This window comes from Helianthus annuus, chromosome 1, assembly GCF_002127325.2.
Source record: "Helianthus annuus cultivar XRQ/B chromosome 1, HanXRQr2.0-SUNRISE, whole genome shotgun sequence".
In the NCBI taxonomy this organism is placed as follows: domain Eukaryota; kingdom Viridiplantae; phylum Streptophyta; class Magnoliopsida; order Asterales; family Asteraceae; genus Helianthus; species Helianthus annuus.
Window position 1 is genome coordinate 77,430,347 of NC_035433.2, and position 18,436 is coordinate 77,448,782.

The 18,436-nt window shown below is 36.5% G+C and overlaps 1 protein-coding gene across 1 annotated transcript; it reads left to right on the forward strand.

The window, feature by feature from the left end:
• The first annotated feature begins 9,897 nt into the window (after nucleotides 1-9,897).
• Nucleotides 9,898-10,748, forward strand: LOC110913543 (transcription factor MYB53). The gene is made up of 3 exons (XM_022158389.1): nucleotides 9,898-10,030; nucleotides 10,114-10,243; nucleotides 10,337-10,748. Exons 1-3 carry the CDS (start codon nucleotides 9,898-9,900, stop codon nucleotides 10,746-10,748), a joined length of 675 nt encoding a protein of 224 aa, XP_022014081.1.
• Nucleotides 10,749-18,436: the final 7,688 nt, after the last annotated feature.

Consider the following 18,436-nt stretch of genomic DNA (forward strand, 5'->3'; position numbering starts at 1 on the left):
ACCTTAGAATGACTGGAGTAGACAGCAAGGGTTATACTACCACATTCTTTGAATATGCTAGAATAGTACCAACCCTAGCTTCACCAGAACCAGTATTAATCCCCCGTTACATTTGGGGATTAATCAGCGAGATTAGACACGTAGTCAAGGCAGTTAGACCACAAACTATAGAAGAATCTGTAGAACTAGCTAATACCTTGACTGATGAACTGGTACGTACACAAGAAGAAAACCAAAGGAAGAACCTAGTCCAGAAACTTACCCAGGAATTTCGCTACGGTAATTCCAACCGTGGGAAAAATATAGGTTCTACCTCTACACCTTACTGTAAAGCCTATAAGAAGAAGCATTCAGGAAGATGCTCCATCTACTGCAATTTCTGCAAGATAACAGGACACAAGGAAGAAGACTGTAGGAAGAAACCTAGTAACGGAGTATGCTTCAATTGTGGAGAAAAAGGTCACATCAAGCCAAATTATCCGAAACTAGCTCCAGCCATAAACAACAAAACTACTAAGAATGCTAGAGCATTTGTTCTAACTGCAGAAAAAGCCAAAATGATTCCGGACGTGAGTGCCGGTATGTTTTTAGTTAATGATGTTTTTGCTAAAGTATTATTTGACTCTGGTGCGAACCAAAGTTTTATTAATACTTCATTTTGCAAACTTCTCAATCAACCATTAACTAAACTCCCACAAGAATGTCTAGTAGAAACAGCAAATGGAGAATCCATTAAGATTACTGAAATCTTGCAGGGAGCAAGAATATAATTTTTAAATCAAAAGTTTATTGCAAATCTTTACCCAATGAATCTGGCAGGATTTGATATTGTATTAGGAATGGATTGGTTAGTAGCCAATAAAGCCAGTATTCTATGTGATCAAAAGTCAATACAAATAAATTCACCAAAAGGTGAATAGATCACAATTAAAGGATATAAGCCCACTAGATCCACGAAATTCATCTCTGTGATGAAAACAGCAAGTTGTGCAAGAAAAGGGTCACTAGTGTATATGATTTCCATAATCATTCACACTAAAGGAAAGGAATTGAAAGATATCCCCGTAGTATCTCAATTTTCAGACGTATTTCCGGAAGAAGTATTTGTTACCAGGAACAGCACCGATTGCCAAAGCACCTTACCGTTTGGCACCCGCAGAAATGCAAGAACTGAAGAAACAGTTGGACGAGCTTTTGGAGAAAGGATTCATACAGCCTAGTTCATCACCGTGGGGAGCATCAATCTTGTTTGTCAAAAAGAAAGACGGGTCAATGCGTATGTGCATTGATTACCGAGAGTTAAATAATGTCACGATTAAAAATCGGTACCCATTACCGAGAATTGATGATCTGTTTGATCAATTACAAGGAGCTCGATTCTTTTCTAAAATCGATTTACGCTCAGGATATCATCAATTAAAGGTGCAAGAAAAGGACATTCCTAAGACCGCCTTCAGAACAAGGTATGGCCATTATGAATTTACCGTCATGCCATTTGGTTTAACCAATGCCCCAGCCACATTTATGGACATGATGAACCGAATATGTAAAACATATTTGGATAAATTCATAATTGTCTTTATAGATGATATTCTCATTTACTCTAAGAGTAAAGAGGAACATGCAGCGCATCTGCATGCACTCCTTACCTTATTGAGCAAAGAAAAGCTTTATGCTAAATTTTCGAAATGTGAGTTTTGGTTAGAAGAAGTACAATTCCTTGGACATCTAGTTAATCATGAAGGAATTCATGTGGATACCACAAAGATTGAGGTAATTACTAAATGGAAAACCCCTGAATCACCAACGGAGGTTAGAAGTTTCCTAGGACTGGCTGGTTATTATAGATGGTTTATCCGAGATTTTTCTAGAATAGCCATTCCCTTAACTAAGCTAACCTGTAAATCTGTTAAGTTTGAATGGGGACCAAAACAGGAAGAAGTCTTTAGAATTCTCAAGAAAAGATTAACCAACGCACCCATCCTAGCGTTACCAGAAGGAACTAAAGACTTTGTAGTCTATTGTGACGCTTCTAAGTTAGGTTATGGATGTGTGTTGATGCAACGTCAAAAGGTTATAGCTTATGCCTCTAGACAACTTAAGAATCATGAAGAGAATTATACAACACATGATCTAGAATTAGGAGCCATAATTTTTGCCCTTAAACTTTCGAGACACTACCTTTACGGTAGTAAGTTTACCATTTTCACCGACCATAAGAGTTTAAGATATGTTTTTGGGCAAAAGGAGTTAAATATGAGGCAAAGACACTGGATGGAAATTCTTAGTGATTATGATTGTAATATCCAATATCATGCAGGGAAGGCTAATGTAGTAGCCGATGCTTTAAGTCGAAAGTATCATGAAAAACCAAAAAGAGTATGCTCTCTTAAATTAAATCTGCAGATAGATTTAAATGAATAGATTAGAGAAGCACAAGAATCAGTAATCAAGGATGATACTGAAAAATTTTAATGAATGATTAAGGAATTAGAACAAGGAACAGATGGAATTTGGAGATTCCATAAGGAAAGAATTTGGATACCTAAACGAGGAAACCTACGCCACCGAATATTAGAAGAAACTCATAAGTCTAAGTATACAATACATCCTGGAAGTGATAAGATGTATCAAGACTTAAGGAAAAATTTCTGGTGGATAGGAATGAAAAAGGATGTAGCAGCTTACGTTGCCAAGTGTTTAACCTGTTCACAAGTTAAAGCTGAACACCAGAAACCTTCAAGTTTATTGCAACAATTAGAAATGCCGGTATGGAATGGGAATTGATAACAATGGATTTTGTTACCAAATTACCCAAGAGAAGAAAAGGTAATGATACAATCTGGGTGATTGTAGATGGGTTAACTAAGTCTGCTCATTTCTTACCAATGAAAGAAACTTTCAGTATGGAACGGTTAGCCAAGCTATATGTAAATGAAATAGTTTCAATACATGGAATTCCTTTATCTATTGTTTCTGATAGAGATAGCCGTTTAACCTCTCATTTTTGGATTAGTTTCCAAAAAGCAATGGGAACCAAATTAAATCTAAGCACAGCTTATCATCCTCAAACGGACGGACAAAGCGAAAGGACAATTCAAACAATGGAAGATATGCTTAGAGCTTGTGTAATTGATTTCGGAGGAAATTGGGACGATCATCTACCATTAATAGAATTTTCTTACAACAACAACTATCATACTAGTATCAATGCTGCACCATTCGAAGCACTTTATGGACGAAAGTGCCGAACTCCTGTCTGTTGGGCAGAAATTGGAGAAAAGCAACTATCAGGACCCGAAATAGTACAAGAAACAACAGACAAGATTATTCAAGTCAAGGTTAGACTAAAAGCAGCACGCGATCGTCAAAGGAGTTATGCTGACAATAGACGAAAACTGTTGGAATTTTAGGTAGGAGATAAGGTATTATTAAAGGTTTCTCCTTGGAAAGGAGTGGTGAGATTCGTCAAAAGAGGAAAGCTAAGCCCCAGGTATGTTGGACCCTTTGAGATTATTAGAAGAATAGGACCAGTAGCTTACCAGCTACAACTGCCAGAGGAAATGGTAGAAATACATGATGTATTCCATGTACGTATTCTCAAAAAGTGTTTAGCCGATGAATCATTAGTGGTACCTCTTAAGGATATAGAGGTAAATGAGAAGCTTAAGTTTGTAGAAAAGCCTCTACAGATTGAAGACAGAAAAGTTAAGAATCTCAAACACAAGAGATTAGTTCTAGTTAAAGTAAAATGAGATTCCAATAGAGGACCAGAATACACATGGGAGCTTGAATCAGAGATGTAGAGGAAATATCCACACCTATTCCAGTAGAACTCGAGGACGAGTTCTAAAACAAGGTGGGGAGGATATAACAACCCCCCTAAAACAATTAGAATATCCATGTACGTCCTAAAATACACCCCATATACGAAAATGGACCTGAAATATCTTTACTTTTATAAAAATTAAATAAAAGCAAGAAATTAAAGGCGCTCGCGGGCCTCGAAGACCTTGTCTTCGGCTTACGCGGGGCGCGATAGCTGGGCACCCACCCGCACCCACTACTGCCACGTGTCAGGTGGCGTGTCGAGGCTAGTGGTCCGACTCGGGAAGGCTAGGCCTACACCCCCTAGCTCGCGGGGCGCGTAAGCCCCTTGTGTATCTTATGCGGGGCGCGAGGGACTGCCGAAGCAACCCTATAAATTGGAACGATCGACATTCAAATTCCGTCATTCAAATCTCAAAATTCTCTCCCAATTCAGAAGTAATAAAATTAGTATCGGGCATTATGCCCCCCTAAATAGCGAAGCTCTGCCTCGTTGTAAGTATTTTAACCCCCGGTTACGTATTAGATACGCTGCCCAATTGATCTAGTTCTCCGTAACGGCTGTCGTGGCTCTGCCCGACGTAGTCGTTGGAGTTCTGTCTCGGGGAGGGTATAACTAATGTAAATATGGGTTATTATACTAATGCGTGTGCGTTATTTAAAATTTATAGATTATAACCAGGAAGCCATAGGAAATTACCTAAGATAGCAATGTGAGTTAATCCTCCTTTTTGCAAACTGTTTTACAAAACCTCAATGTTTTAAATTATATTATACAGTGATTGAGTATTTGTAATTCTACAATTATCGTCGGTATGTTGGGGTTTTGTATACAAATTTGGTTACTACACTGTGAGTAGTAACATGACCACAAGTCGGGTTGCGTGGGTGGTAATTAAAGTAGAAAAATAAACAAATGTAATTGCGAGATCGCTCTCAATGCTGTAAACTGATAAAACTTGTTTTGATTAAATTGGGATTCACTCACCAGTATTTCCCACCGATAAAATGTTTTTAAACGCGTTTCAGGTAACATAATGTGAAAGCCAAATAGAAGCCAGCTGGACAACACTGAAGGCTTGGAAAAGTGGCTATAAAAAGTTACCTAAATAAAGAAGATGTTTTAATCTCAATAAATTAGGGTTTATCCCTGAAAACATGTTTGTAATGGAAATTTGGGGTTTATCCCAATATATTTATTATTATAAAATGTGGTGTTTTACTCTGATAAAATATTTCCTAACTACGGTCCTGATGAAATTTTCGCTGCCCATTAATGATAAACGATACCACCATCTCTGAGTAGGCCGCGACCGCCCGCCTCCTGAGGCAGGGGTCGGGGGTTGCAACAATTTAGAGCACTTTTGTATGTTTTAGGTGTGTCACTTGAGAACAAAGTTGAATATGGAGGATGTGTTTGGGTATAGGCAGAGTAGGTACGGTGTTTGGGTTTAAAGATACCAGACTTGGAGCGAGTCGTCATAGGATGAGAGGAGTTGCTGGTGACCGGTTGAGGGTTTTGAGGTAGGTCACTAGGAGGGTTCGGCGGTATCAGGAGATCAGGGTGAGTTGGTTCTGGTTGGGTTTGGGTATGGGTATGGGTATGGGTATGGGTTGGTGTTTGCATCGAGTCTGGGATGGCGGAAGAAGGTGGTTGTGCTGCGCCGAGAGAAATGGGTTGAGCAGTTTAAGACGGCGTGATATGAGGTGGCTGGGTAAGATTGGGAGGAACGAAGAGGGTTGATTTGGTTTCATGAACACAAAGACCACAAAGTGGATTACTGGGCTGAGGTTTTGGGGAGGTTGGAGGAGGTGTGTCACAATGATGTGAAGATGAAAAGTCATCACAGTATGTTTGCCAAGGCAATAAATGAATATTTTGTGGGTTATAACCATCCTTTAGGGGAAAGGTATGTTCATCAAATCAAGCATGTCTAGTAATAAACGTGCGCGATGAGCCCGGTTCAAAACATTTATAACCCTTGCATTGAGTATTGTATGCCAAGAAAATGCATGGAAAGCTTCGTGGTGAGAGTTTGTTCTCCGAATAGCGACGGAGATATGGGTAAACACGATACCCAAAGGCCCTAAAATTGTCATAAGTGGGTTTGATTTTGAAAAGTTGTTCAAATGGTGATCTACCGTTTAAGACAGATGAAGGCAGTCGATTAATAGTGTATACGACAGTGCAAAAGGCATCAACCCAAAAAGATGGTGACATATTGGAATTAAATAAAAGGGCCAAGCCGGTTTCAACCACATGTCTATGTTTTCTTTCTGCTCGTCCGTTCTGAGGAGGTGTATGCGGGCAGGACAGGTGATGGAAAGTTCCATTATCCTCTAACAATTTTTTAACTCGATGGTTTGTAAATTCCGTACCCCCGTCACTTTGAAATATTTTAATCTTTCTAGAAAATTGAGTTTGCACAAAGTTGATGAACACCATGAAGATGGATAAAAATTCAGCTTTGCTTTTTAGAGGATATAGCCACGTAAACCGCGAGTGATCGTCAACAAATATGGCATAGTATCGGTATCCATCAATTGATGTAACCAGGGACGGTCTCCATAGATCACAGTGTACCAAGTCAAGGGGATTGGTTGCACGTTTTTCATTTAGAGAATAGGGTAATCTTTTGCTTTTGACTATTTCACAAGATGAGCAAATAATGGGCTTGGGCAGAATAGACGTAACATTTAAACATCCAGTTTTATTAAGAAACAAAATTGTATCACAAGATACATTGCCAAAACGACAATGCCATAGTTCATAGGATGCTTTTAAAGAGGACTTTGAAGTAGCAACGAAGGACTTTGGTCCGTTATTCAACACATAAAGGCCATCTTCACACCGACCTTGGGTAAGCACCCTTCTCATCGACCGATCCTGAATATAAAAAATTGGTTGTGAAAACAAAACATCCACATTGTTGTCAGTTGTTAGTTTGCTAATAGAAAGGAGGTTGCGAACCATATTCAGAACAACCAACACATCATTTAAATGTATATTAGGTGAAATAGAAGAGTGGCCCTTTAAAGTGACTGGAAGAGATTTACCGTTTCCAAAAGTGACAGTGGTGTTGCGCGAGACTGGGATGGACTGGTTTATATTCTTTGAGGTGTTGGAGAAATGATCGGTGGTACCCGAATCCGCGGTCCAATCTGGTAAATCCGGAATAACATTACACTGAGTATGGAAAGCACGCACAAGATCTTCATTAGGGTTCCAAGAATGTGAAGCGTATGAGGCAAGATTAGGGCAGCGATTAACATAGTGGCCATTAACGCGACACAATTGGCAATGTGGAGTCCTTCTTTCGCATCCACGATTACTATTTAAAGACCCACGAAAGCGACCCCCTCGACCCATGGACGAAACTGACCAATTAGATTGAGATTGAAAAGCCATAGTTGGGTTGGGATTGGTCCCATGGATGGACCGCAAGAAGAGCTCATGGCCTTCGGTCTGAGCAAGGAGGTCCCTGAACGTCAGTGAAGGCTTAGACGCGCGCACAGTAGTGGAAAAAGTTTCAAATGACGGGCCAAGCCCGCATAGAAACTGGTGCAACTTGTCAGGCTCCGGAACCGAATGGCCAACAGCAGTCAATTGATCGCACATCTTGAATTTTCTACCAAAATCAGCGACATTAGGGTTCCTTTGCTGAGTTGGCGAAGTTGATCCTTGAGATTCTGGATGCGCTCAATGGGTGTGTTGCTATACGCAGTCTCAAGGGCCAACCAAATAGAATGTGTTGTAGGTAGGCCAAGAGTCTCTGCAAGGGCTTCCTAAGAGAGACTGACATGGAGGATGAGAACAACCTTTTGATCTTCAGAGCGCCACTTGACAAGTTCTGGGTTAGGGGAGGGTTTGTTGTCGACCAGAACTTCAGCGGCAGGGGGAGCAGTGCCATCAATATGTGGCAGCAGGTCTTGACAGGCCATAATTGGGAGCATTTGATGCCTCCAGATGAGGTAATTGGAGGAGGTCAGTTTGATAGTGAGCATGTGGAATATTGTGTTGAGGGTGACTGGAGAATCATTGGATGAAGGGGAGGCCATTGCGCCGGAAAGCCAGAAGGACAAAGGGAGGCGAAAGGAGAGAGGGGAGGGGGAGGATCACTGGCACACTAATACAATGTGAATAAAGAGGAGTGATTGTGGATGTTTCCCATACCTCAATGGAAGGATGCCTGAGAATATATAGAACTAATAGTTACACAAAGGTACAAAAAGAATAACAAATTACAAATTACACACAAGTATTTAAATGTTAACATTTCAACTTTGACTCTGATCCTCCCACTAGCTGACTTGAGGAGAGTTCCATCATTTCTCCAACCTCACATTGCCGCATAAACCATTTTCTTAAGTTTGTTTGTGGGAAGCAGACTCAAACTTAAAAAGTCAGAGATCACTTGGGGGAGGAATAAATTTACTTATATATGTATCCATACAGACTTTTTGTTTCGCAGAATTATGTGATTGTGATTTTGTTTTACATTAATAGATGATTTTCAAATTTCTGTAATTGTAGTTTTGATTAAATAAGGGAAAATCTGATGCTTACCTTTACAAAAAAAGAATAAGAGAAAATTAATTCTTAATAGAGAATTGTTTAAAAACTCTTATTCTTTAAATTTATAATTCTTAAATTCTATATAAATGACCAACCCTAGGAGTAGATTTAGAAGGAATGTGTATGTTAAAAAAATTAACGTTATTGAAAAGTAGTACCAATATATAAAAGTGATGCAACAATTTTATAATATGGATGCACGTTTATTTTACCATTGATGTTACAAAAATAAATGATACATATGACCTTTTATACAACCTTCCGTCCTTCCCTTCGAAAATCCTAGACAATAATCCAATATAGAGGGGGAGATATGAAGGTAGCTAGTAGGAAGTGAAAAACTTATATACAATATATAGTGAAATATAGATCCAGTTTTTTCTTAATCATGCAATATTCAAATTATAAACATCCCTTTTCGGTAATTTAAAAACTCATTAAAAACATCATTTTCATACCTATGTGTAAACTTATAATATAACAAATGTAGAATCATAAGAATCTGTAAGTGACAGCAATTTTGTTTGAAAAAAGAAACGGATGATATAGTAAACTACTATAAAAATTACTATCACCGATTAAAAATCAACGGCTCAAGCTTGTCGAGGATCACCAATGGATTACAGAAAATTCCAGAAAAAATTAAAATCAAATTGATAATTACTTGTCAATAATTATAGCCTGAAAGAATAAAATCCATAAAACAACTATATTAGAATTTATTATCCCCCATCGCTAACACCATCCGTAATGGGGCTTTATATCGCACTTTAATCGTATATAGCGCCCGGCTACACCATTACGGCCGGCGCTATGGGTTCTGAATTTTGAATCCTCGCGAAAATTATCACGCCTTGCCCCTTACTCCCCCACTCACACATATATATTTGCATACATATGTATGTATAACTGAAGGGGTTATATAACCCCCTTACCACTACACCCTCTTGTGATATAAAGCCCCATAAAACTCCTCTATAACACTTTTCGTCACTTGTCGCATAACGCCCATAAAATCGCTTTATGACTACACTTGGCCTAATATGTCAATGATTACCAACGAAACAATTACTAATTTATCGGTAATACATCGTTCACCAATCAGACGATGATATATACGTCTGTGATTTCACCACGTCGGTAATTCATCTGTGCATTTCTTTACCAGTACATCAATCAAACCAACAATTTTAAATCAACCATATATAGTCATTCTTATTTCACGATATTATCAAATCCTACACATGACTCCAAACACCCTTAAGTTATCGTAGTTTAAAAATGGGATGAGTATTTCCCAGAAATAGGTTTCTAGATAATATACAAATAAATAATGCCCCCATTGACCACATGCATATTGCAAAACAAAATTATATATGTTAGATCGAGGTGTAGCTAATTCGGTAGGTATGTAACTATTAACAAAACATTAGTATATATAGCCAATCATATCAATCAGTCTTTCACCATTTAGTTAAGCCACTTTAAATATAATGAGGACCCCAAATAGTGACATGGACACAGGTTTAAGGAAAGGAAAATGGAGCCATGAAGAAGATCAGATGCTTATTGCTTATATCAGTAGATATGGCATTTGGAACTGGTCCCAAATGCCAAGATTTGCTGGTAAATATACAAAATTACAAACCCTAATTTCCATATGTAACTATTTTATGTGCTATTTGTGAATGTTTTTGTTTTGTTACTAGGTTTGTCGAGATCTGGGAAGAGTTGTAGACTCCGTTGGATGAATTATCTGAAACCCAACATAAAGAGAGGAAACTTTTCAAACGAAGAAGATGAAATCATACTCCATTCGCATTCGGTTCTTGGCAATAAGTACGCATATATGTCCATTCTATTTGGTCATCTTTGCTTATATAATCAACTGCGAACATATTGATCATCTCATGCTTTTGTTAATTTATTTAGGTGGTCTGCAATTGCATCAAAACTTCCTGGAAGGACTGATAGTGAAGTAAAAAACTATTGGCATGCTCATCTAAAGAAACGTGTTAGTCGTTACAACAAGAATCCCGAAACACACGAGCAAAATGGCGAGAGTGAGTTCGGGTGCAATAACATGGACGAAATGGAACAGCCTGTTAATCATTTGAATAAAGTTTTAGAGTCTTGCTTGACTTATGAAGATGATAGTTTTCCATCTAGCACCAGTACTATAACTTCCAAAGATCAAGAAGTAGACTTTAGATATGATTATTATGACACAAGCTCACCAGGAACCATTGATGATCTTCAATCTTTCTGGCAACAGCTTTCCCCGTTTGAAAACTTGGAGCTTGGAAACACTCACCTGAACATGTTTTCTAATGACTTCTTTTAATAAGGGATCATGTTGGACTGAAAGACATTACTAAAAAAAAAGGCTATTTTCCCTCTTTTAAAGGCTTCTCCTATCTTACCCATTTAGGGTTGTTAAAATAGACTGAAACTCTTAGGGTTCTCCTATCTTACCCATTTAGGGTTGTTAAAATAGATTGAAACTCACTCAAAAAATAATTGGTTGTAAACGAGTCGGTTGGGCTCGGTTCATGTCACTTTGACTCGCCTAAGTTAAACCTTTTTTCATCATTCCACGGATTTGATGACGAAATATATAATTTTCATAGCTAATTTGTTGAACCTTAACGACGTGTATATGTTTTGTAGTTGAAGTTTGTAAAAATTTTACTATCTACACATGTGGTTTTTGCAATTTTATTGCTTTCAATGTAGATTGCTTTTTAAGTTATAATGTTTCAATTATACTCTTTTAAAGATAACTAGAATTACGATCCGCTGCAATACGGCGGGAATTCTTTAGTTATAACTAAGTCAATTTAGGATGCGTACGTTATGTTGAACCTGTCAAATGAGAACAAAATAGACGATGTAAAAACGTTCACCCACACACGCATGTTGCGTCGTGTTAACTCGCAAAATTTAGAACGAAACGTAAAAACGCTAAACCGAAGACGCACGTTGCGACGTGTGAAGTCACAAAATTTAGAACGAAGCATAAAGCGAAAAATTTGCGGAAAATGAAAACTATAAAGGACCAAAGTTGAAATTAAAAAAAAGTTGTGAGGATAGATTGCAAAATATAAAAAGTTTTGTGTTAAAAGTAAAAAACAAATAGTTTTGGGTTAAAAGTAATTTATGAAATACATTTGGGTGAAAAGTAAAAAAATCAATTTTTTTTAAAAACCCCCAAAGACAAGGTTACAACAACCATATGCATAACAATTTTTTCTTTGAAAAACCCTCAAAGCTAAGATTACAACACATAAGGAAAAAAAATCAAAGTGACTAAATCGCAAAAGATGGAAACTTTTGAATTAGAAGTAAAAAAATCAAATTAATTAAAGGGGTTAAATTACCAAAGATTAAAACTTTAAACTTAAATTGTCAAAGATTAAAACTTTAGGGTTAAAAAGAAAACAAAGATTAGAAGTTTAAACTTAAATTGTCAAACATTAAAACTTTAGGGTTAAAAAGAAAATTTTCCTTTTTTTTTTTAAAAAAAAAACTCCCAAAACTAAAGGTACAACCTTTTATTCATATATAACTTCCTTCTTTATAGGTTAATAATGTTAGCTAGAGTTTTATTCATCCCATGTGGTTTTTTCAACTTTTATGGGTATCACTCACGATAACTATATACATGAGCAACTTGATTGGCTTACGTGTTGGGTATAATCTTGATGTTTCGGGTCGGTTCAAGTCGAGTACGGATCAAATCAGTTACGGGTCATGCAAATAAAACGTGTCAACAAAAGAATTGGTCTATGCTGACCGAGTTGTATGGAAAAATCGTGGGATTGCATATTGACCTGAGGAGATAATGGGTAGCATGCAACAGATTACGTGGAAAATTTGTTCATTTTAGTTTTATTTGTTTTCTATTTAAGTAGCATGGTTTGGAACGAATAGATTATTTTTGGTACTCGATAGCAAGCAAGAATCATGTTCAAAGAAAGTCAGATTCAATTCAGTGAATCGTTAAGAAAGAAAGAATCGAACCTTGGCGGTTCGTATGGCAAGAGCAAGACCGGAACCTATGCGATTCAATCAACGAGCAAGAAGAAGAAAGAAAGGAAGGAAGGAAGCAATATTAGATATCACAATCCATGTGATATCTCTTCTTCAACAATACAACAGCAACAATAATCGACAGAGACATAGAGAGAATTTAGGAGATAATTATATAAGCGTATATCACAATTGTGAGTATCTCAGGCTATTTATACCCAAGATTTAGCGGTTAATCCTATAAGCGTTTGACTTTGCTTGGCCGCAAAGCAATTATACACCGCCATAAATAATATAACAAACTAACCTGTAACTAAGTTATACTATTCATATTACAAATATGATAGATAACATATAATTAATAAGTTTGTACGTAAACTGATGTTGATGATGCTGACATTTATATTCCAACATTGCCTCCCGAAAATTCAGCATCATCTTTAATTCTGCAGACCTGCATATCAGCCACTGTTCGAGCATGATGCAGGCCAGTCCCTTATCGTCTTCCGCTTCTTGATCGGCATCAAATCTTCTTCAATGTCCATGTTATCTTCTGCAGCGAATGAACTCTTATTTTTTATCATACTCGGTTCTCCAATCTCGTATTTCAGATCGAATTCTCTGCTCTTAATCGAATACCATTCCAGCATCTCTAAATAGCGAAGATATGTCTTCTTTCACAATGTCTACCATATCTCCATCATATCCGAGCAATCTTGTTACATATTCCCATCCACCGAACCTTTCAACTTCGTTATATCCTCCTGATTTTTGCACCACCATATAAAGATCAAGGAGACTCATGTTCTCCCCATTGTTGTCGAGTGGCGGAATTCTACACGACGCGTTAATTCTTACGAAATCCTTGAAAAACCACTCTACGACCATTTCAAACTCTCGCTCATAAACCTTCTTTTGCTTCTCTATTTCTGCCGAGACTTGTATCACTCTAACCATCGTCATGCATCTTCAATCGAGTTTATAACTTTCGGATAAACCACATGATCCTTTTCTTTATTGATCCTTTCTTTCACCTTTTTGTCTTCTATTTTCAAAGTTTCGAAATGTTTCTTGAGTATATCAGCCTCATTGATTTCTTGATCTTCACCCACATCACTAGTCGTTTCTTCATCGGTACATATCACCGCATTCCTTCCAAATGTCTTCGTTATGTAACACGTTTTTCCTTCAAACGTAACATCATATCCTTGACTTGAAAGTTGCTGCAAATTGAGAATATTTCGGTTCAAACTTGGCATATAAAATACAGATTCTATTATATGTACATCACCATCCGAACATACTAAAACTTGCCCACTCTTATGATAGCCATACATTTGCGTTTCAACACCGAAATGTAAGATTAAATATATTACGTATTAATATTTAATCTATAGCCATCTTAATCATTTACATTATAGAGATCAAAATATATTAGAACCTATTATTTAATTAGTTGGTAATTGTTGATGGACCATATTACCCTTAGTAACTAATTAGGTTTCCTCCTGGGTGCTTATATAAGGAGAGTTATGTGGAGGTTTAAGGGTTACTCAGTTACACAATTCACACACCCCATTAGTCATAACATCATCATGGAACCTCCTCTCCATAACCGATACCCTTTTCGGTTCTCTAAGTCCCCATCATCAGTCAGCACCCTAAGGAGGAACCAGATCAAGATGACAAGCATGTCGAACTCCATTACTGGATTCTCCTCTGCACTATCTGCTGTGACAGGTATGATTTATATTGTTTTCCTTCATGCTCAAACAGAACTGAACCAACATGTGGTATCAGAGCATATGTTGATTAGTCAGTTCTGTTTTCGTATCCATAATTCTGGGATTGAAACTTGGAAAACAGAATTTTTCTTTAAAAACCGTATGACCTTAACAGCCGGTTTCGAGTCATAAGAATCGACTCGAAATCATGATTTCGATGAAAAGATTAATTGTTTTGTTCACCGAATTAACTGGATTATAATTTTAGCCGAAATCTGTTTAGTAAAACTATTAAAATTCAGGTTTCGGGTTCCAGAATTTTATTTTTTATGATTAGGGTTCATCATGTTCATGTGAAAATTCGAAAATTCTGTTATGATTTGGAATGATTTAGGATTAATGGGTGTTTTTTCCATGTTTGATCTAATTTTATCTTTTAATTTTTATTCGAAACTGTTATTAGATAAACAGTTATTATTTTCGAAATATGTTGATAAAATTAGATCACTTTAAAACAGGAAATAATATCCCATAATCCCTTAGATTTCGAATTTTCAGTTATGTCATCACAATTAACAGCTGTAACAGGAAGTTTCGAGAACATGAGGTTGCTACTCGCAACCATGAGGTTGCTACTCGAGACCACGAGGTTGCTACTCGCAACCATGAGGTTGCTACTCGCAACCATGAGGTTGCTACTCGCAACCATGAGGTTGCTACTCGCAACCATAACGTCATTAGTCGAGACCATGAGGTTGCTACTCGCAACCATAACGTCATGACTCGCAACCATGAGGTTGCTACTCGCAACCATAACGTCGCTACTCGCAACCAGAATGTCATCACTCGCAACCATGAGGTTGCGACTCGCAACCATAACGTGAGTAGTCGAAACCGTAGTTGCGACTCGCAACCATAACGTGACTAGTCGAAACCGTAGTTGCGACTCGCAACCATAACGTCATTAGTCGAAATCGTGGTTGCGACTCGAAATCTCATTATTCGATCCGCGCTAACGGGTGGTTTGCTATTAAATGATTGGTTTTTGTAATTATTTAGTTAATTAATGAGGATCAAATAATGTTTTACAAAAACCAAAGTGGCTTTACTTGAATGAGCTTCTGATGCATCATTTCTGGCCAAAGCTGACTTGATGCATCTACTTATCATCCAAGTATTACGAAAGCTATGTTGTGTGTGCATCATAAGCATGAATGTCTTAATTTCTGGCCAAAGCTGATTTAATTCATTCATAGATGGCATACTCAACAAGTGCATAACTAAAGTGTTTGTCTCAATTTCTGGCCAAAGCTGATTTGTTACAACCACTTTGCACATATGCTTAAATGATTACACTTCTGGCCAAAGCTGTTTTGTCTTCGTTTAAGTAGAACTTTAAGTAGTCTATTATTTTGATGTTAGTAATAGACATATCACAACCTCTTCACATAATGATCCTTATATTAATGATCCTCAATTAATTTTGTGATCATTTTGTCTGCCTTATTCTTAGTACCCATATTTTTACTCACTATAATTTTCTTCTATAAATCTATATCTCATCCACCCTAATTCCTAAACCTAAAATGTTTTGCTTTATTTAAAGTTTCTATAAGAATTAGCTCTTAAATTAAATCCTTGATTATCTCTTAAGACACGATAACCTTATTGCTCTCTTCTGATAAGGCACTACGGAAGAAAAGTAGAGCATGATGATTAGGATAAATCGAACATGATGTCTCTTATGATAATCAAGACCTCTCTAATATAATTGCTATCACTAAAGTTATTCCAGATTAATTTTTTCCTAAGACTAATCTATAATTGTGGAATAATTACAAGAACTCCTAAGGTGCATGTCTTCATTTAACTAATTATAAATTATATGGTTAAGTGGTATATGTGAATATATTATAATGTACAATACCATGACCCGTAAAGTTAAGGGCTTACGCATGGAAATAAGTACATTTTCCAGTACATTACATACTAAGTTTTCATTTGTACAATTTGATGCATTATAAATCAGCTATAACACTCAAAAGTACCAAAGTATAACGAGTGTGTTGATAAGCAACATATGTACATCGAAATAAATGTTTGAAACTGGAAAATAAGATGTTATTCACCTTAAAACCACTAAAACCTTAAGAGAGGATTGTTCTAAAGTCCATAGACAAATTACAAGTGCTAATCCCAACGTTAAGGTTCTTCAAGGGAAAATCTCACTGCATAATTATGTCATTAGACTAGGCATAAGCAACGAGACTATCCATTATTCTAAAGAACAGTTGGATAAATTAATTAGATAGTAACTTACTAATGATATTTAAGTCTGATAATTTTAATATTCCAATTAACACATGATTAGTTGACTCTAGTTCCATACGTTTCCTTACCAGAACTCGACAAATAACTAACATGGGAGTTAGTGACAAAATTAAATGTTAAGACTATAAGAACCATAATGAACAGTCTTCCAACAACGCCTTTCGATACCTTATATATTCTGATTAATCAGAATATAGTATCATAATTAAGCAATGTTATGAAGGTTGTGAGATTTGCATAGTCAACATAAAGTCACACTTATCTTAAATTCTCATCTTATTTGTTCTAAATATCTGGATAGAAACATTACTGTGATGAAACTAGATGATACCTTACTTTTTCACAACCTTTGTCATCATGCTAACGAGAATTTGACAAAAGGAAAATGAGACTTATAAATTTCATCCATTAGAACCAAAATTCATGAGAAATCATGACATGGTTAATGAGGATGATTATTCATCTAATCTCATTTTAAGTGATTTTAACTCATGACGTTACAGCCCTAAATATTACTTGGCTTAAGGAATAAGTATGGGTCCATCATAAGTCATTCATTGACATTCGTGGAACTTATTCCAAATGGAATATTCAGACATAATTTATTTATCATTTGAAAGACTATCAACTTGTATCTAAATTTTGTCGCATATGGCCTACGGTCTTAGAAGAACTCTATTCATATATGTAGTTAATCAGATTTCTATTAAATATGTCCTTAAAGTTTCTTATGATATCTGGACATTAAAGAAATCAAATAAAGTCTAACGTATATGTGATAGGTTCCCACGTCACGTAGCTTATTGAAACTTCTCTTGTAGCATTCTAGAGATATTAAAGATCAGTGGGAGCATTAAGTGTCTCAATAATAACTTGCAATAGTCGCAAGAGGTGGGGAAGAGTGTCATTAAATTCACACCTCTTGTACAAGACATCGCTCCATCACGACACTGTTCAATCACACCTTATCTCTTTAAATCTAATGCTACTCTTACAAAAGTTTCATTGTTGCTTAATTGTGGGCGCACTTAGATTTCTTACCTAAACTAACATAATCCTCAACAAGAGAAACTACAACGACTAACGTCATTAATTTGTTTTCTCTATTAGAATTTGTTGGTCGTTAAGTATTGACCCTAAGCATGCTGAGTTCCTAAAGATTTCTAAGTTCGGTGGGAGCAGTCAAAGTCCTTATCATGATTTGCGAGGAATACAAGAGGCGGGGGGAAGAGTGTCATTAAATTTCACTCCGAATTTAACTCCAATTACACCTCTTGTACACTATACTGCACCAACTCTTACAAACTTAGAATGAAAATGATAGCAACCTAACCAAGAGCTAATCCATAAAATTGAAACTTCTAATGAACCCAATAATCAACTCAGGAGGTCATCTAGGTTTAAAAGCCTACTAACTTTGATGATTACATAACCTCCCTAATTGAAGTTGAAATGGATTTTGGAAATGTTTACTGATCCTATCTCTTCAAATTAAGCCATTAGTGTAAATCAATCATATGAATGGAATAAAACAGTTTTCTAGTAAAACTGATTTTATGTGTTCGTGTAACGTTTGGGATTTGATTGAATTACCTAAGAGTGTTCATAACTAAATCAAATCCTAAAGCGTTAAGACACTAAGAAGCATGATTGATTGTCAAAGGTTATACTCAGGAAGAGATAAATTATTAAAGAATCTTTATTACATATCTAACAAAAGAGTTCTTTGAGGATCATCACTGTTCTAGTAGCTTATAATAGTTTTAAGCTACATTAGATGAACATTAAAACGATTTTCCCTAATAAATGGCTGACACATTTACATGTTCATTAGATAACAACCTAAAGTTTCAAACTGAGGGTTAAAGAACACTTTATTTGTAAGCCAATAATATCCATGTATGGGTTAATGCAAACATCATAATGAGATGAAAAGCTAACGTAA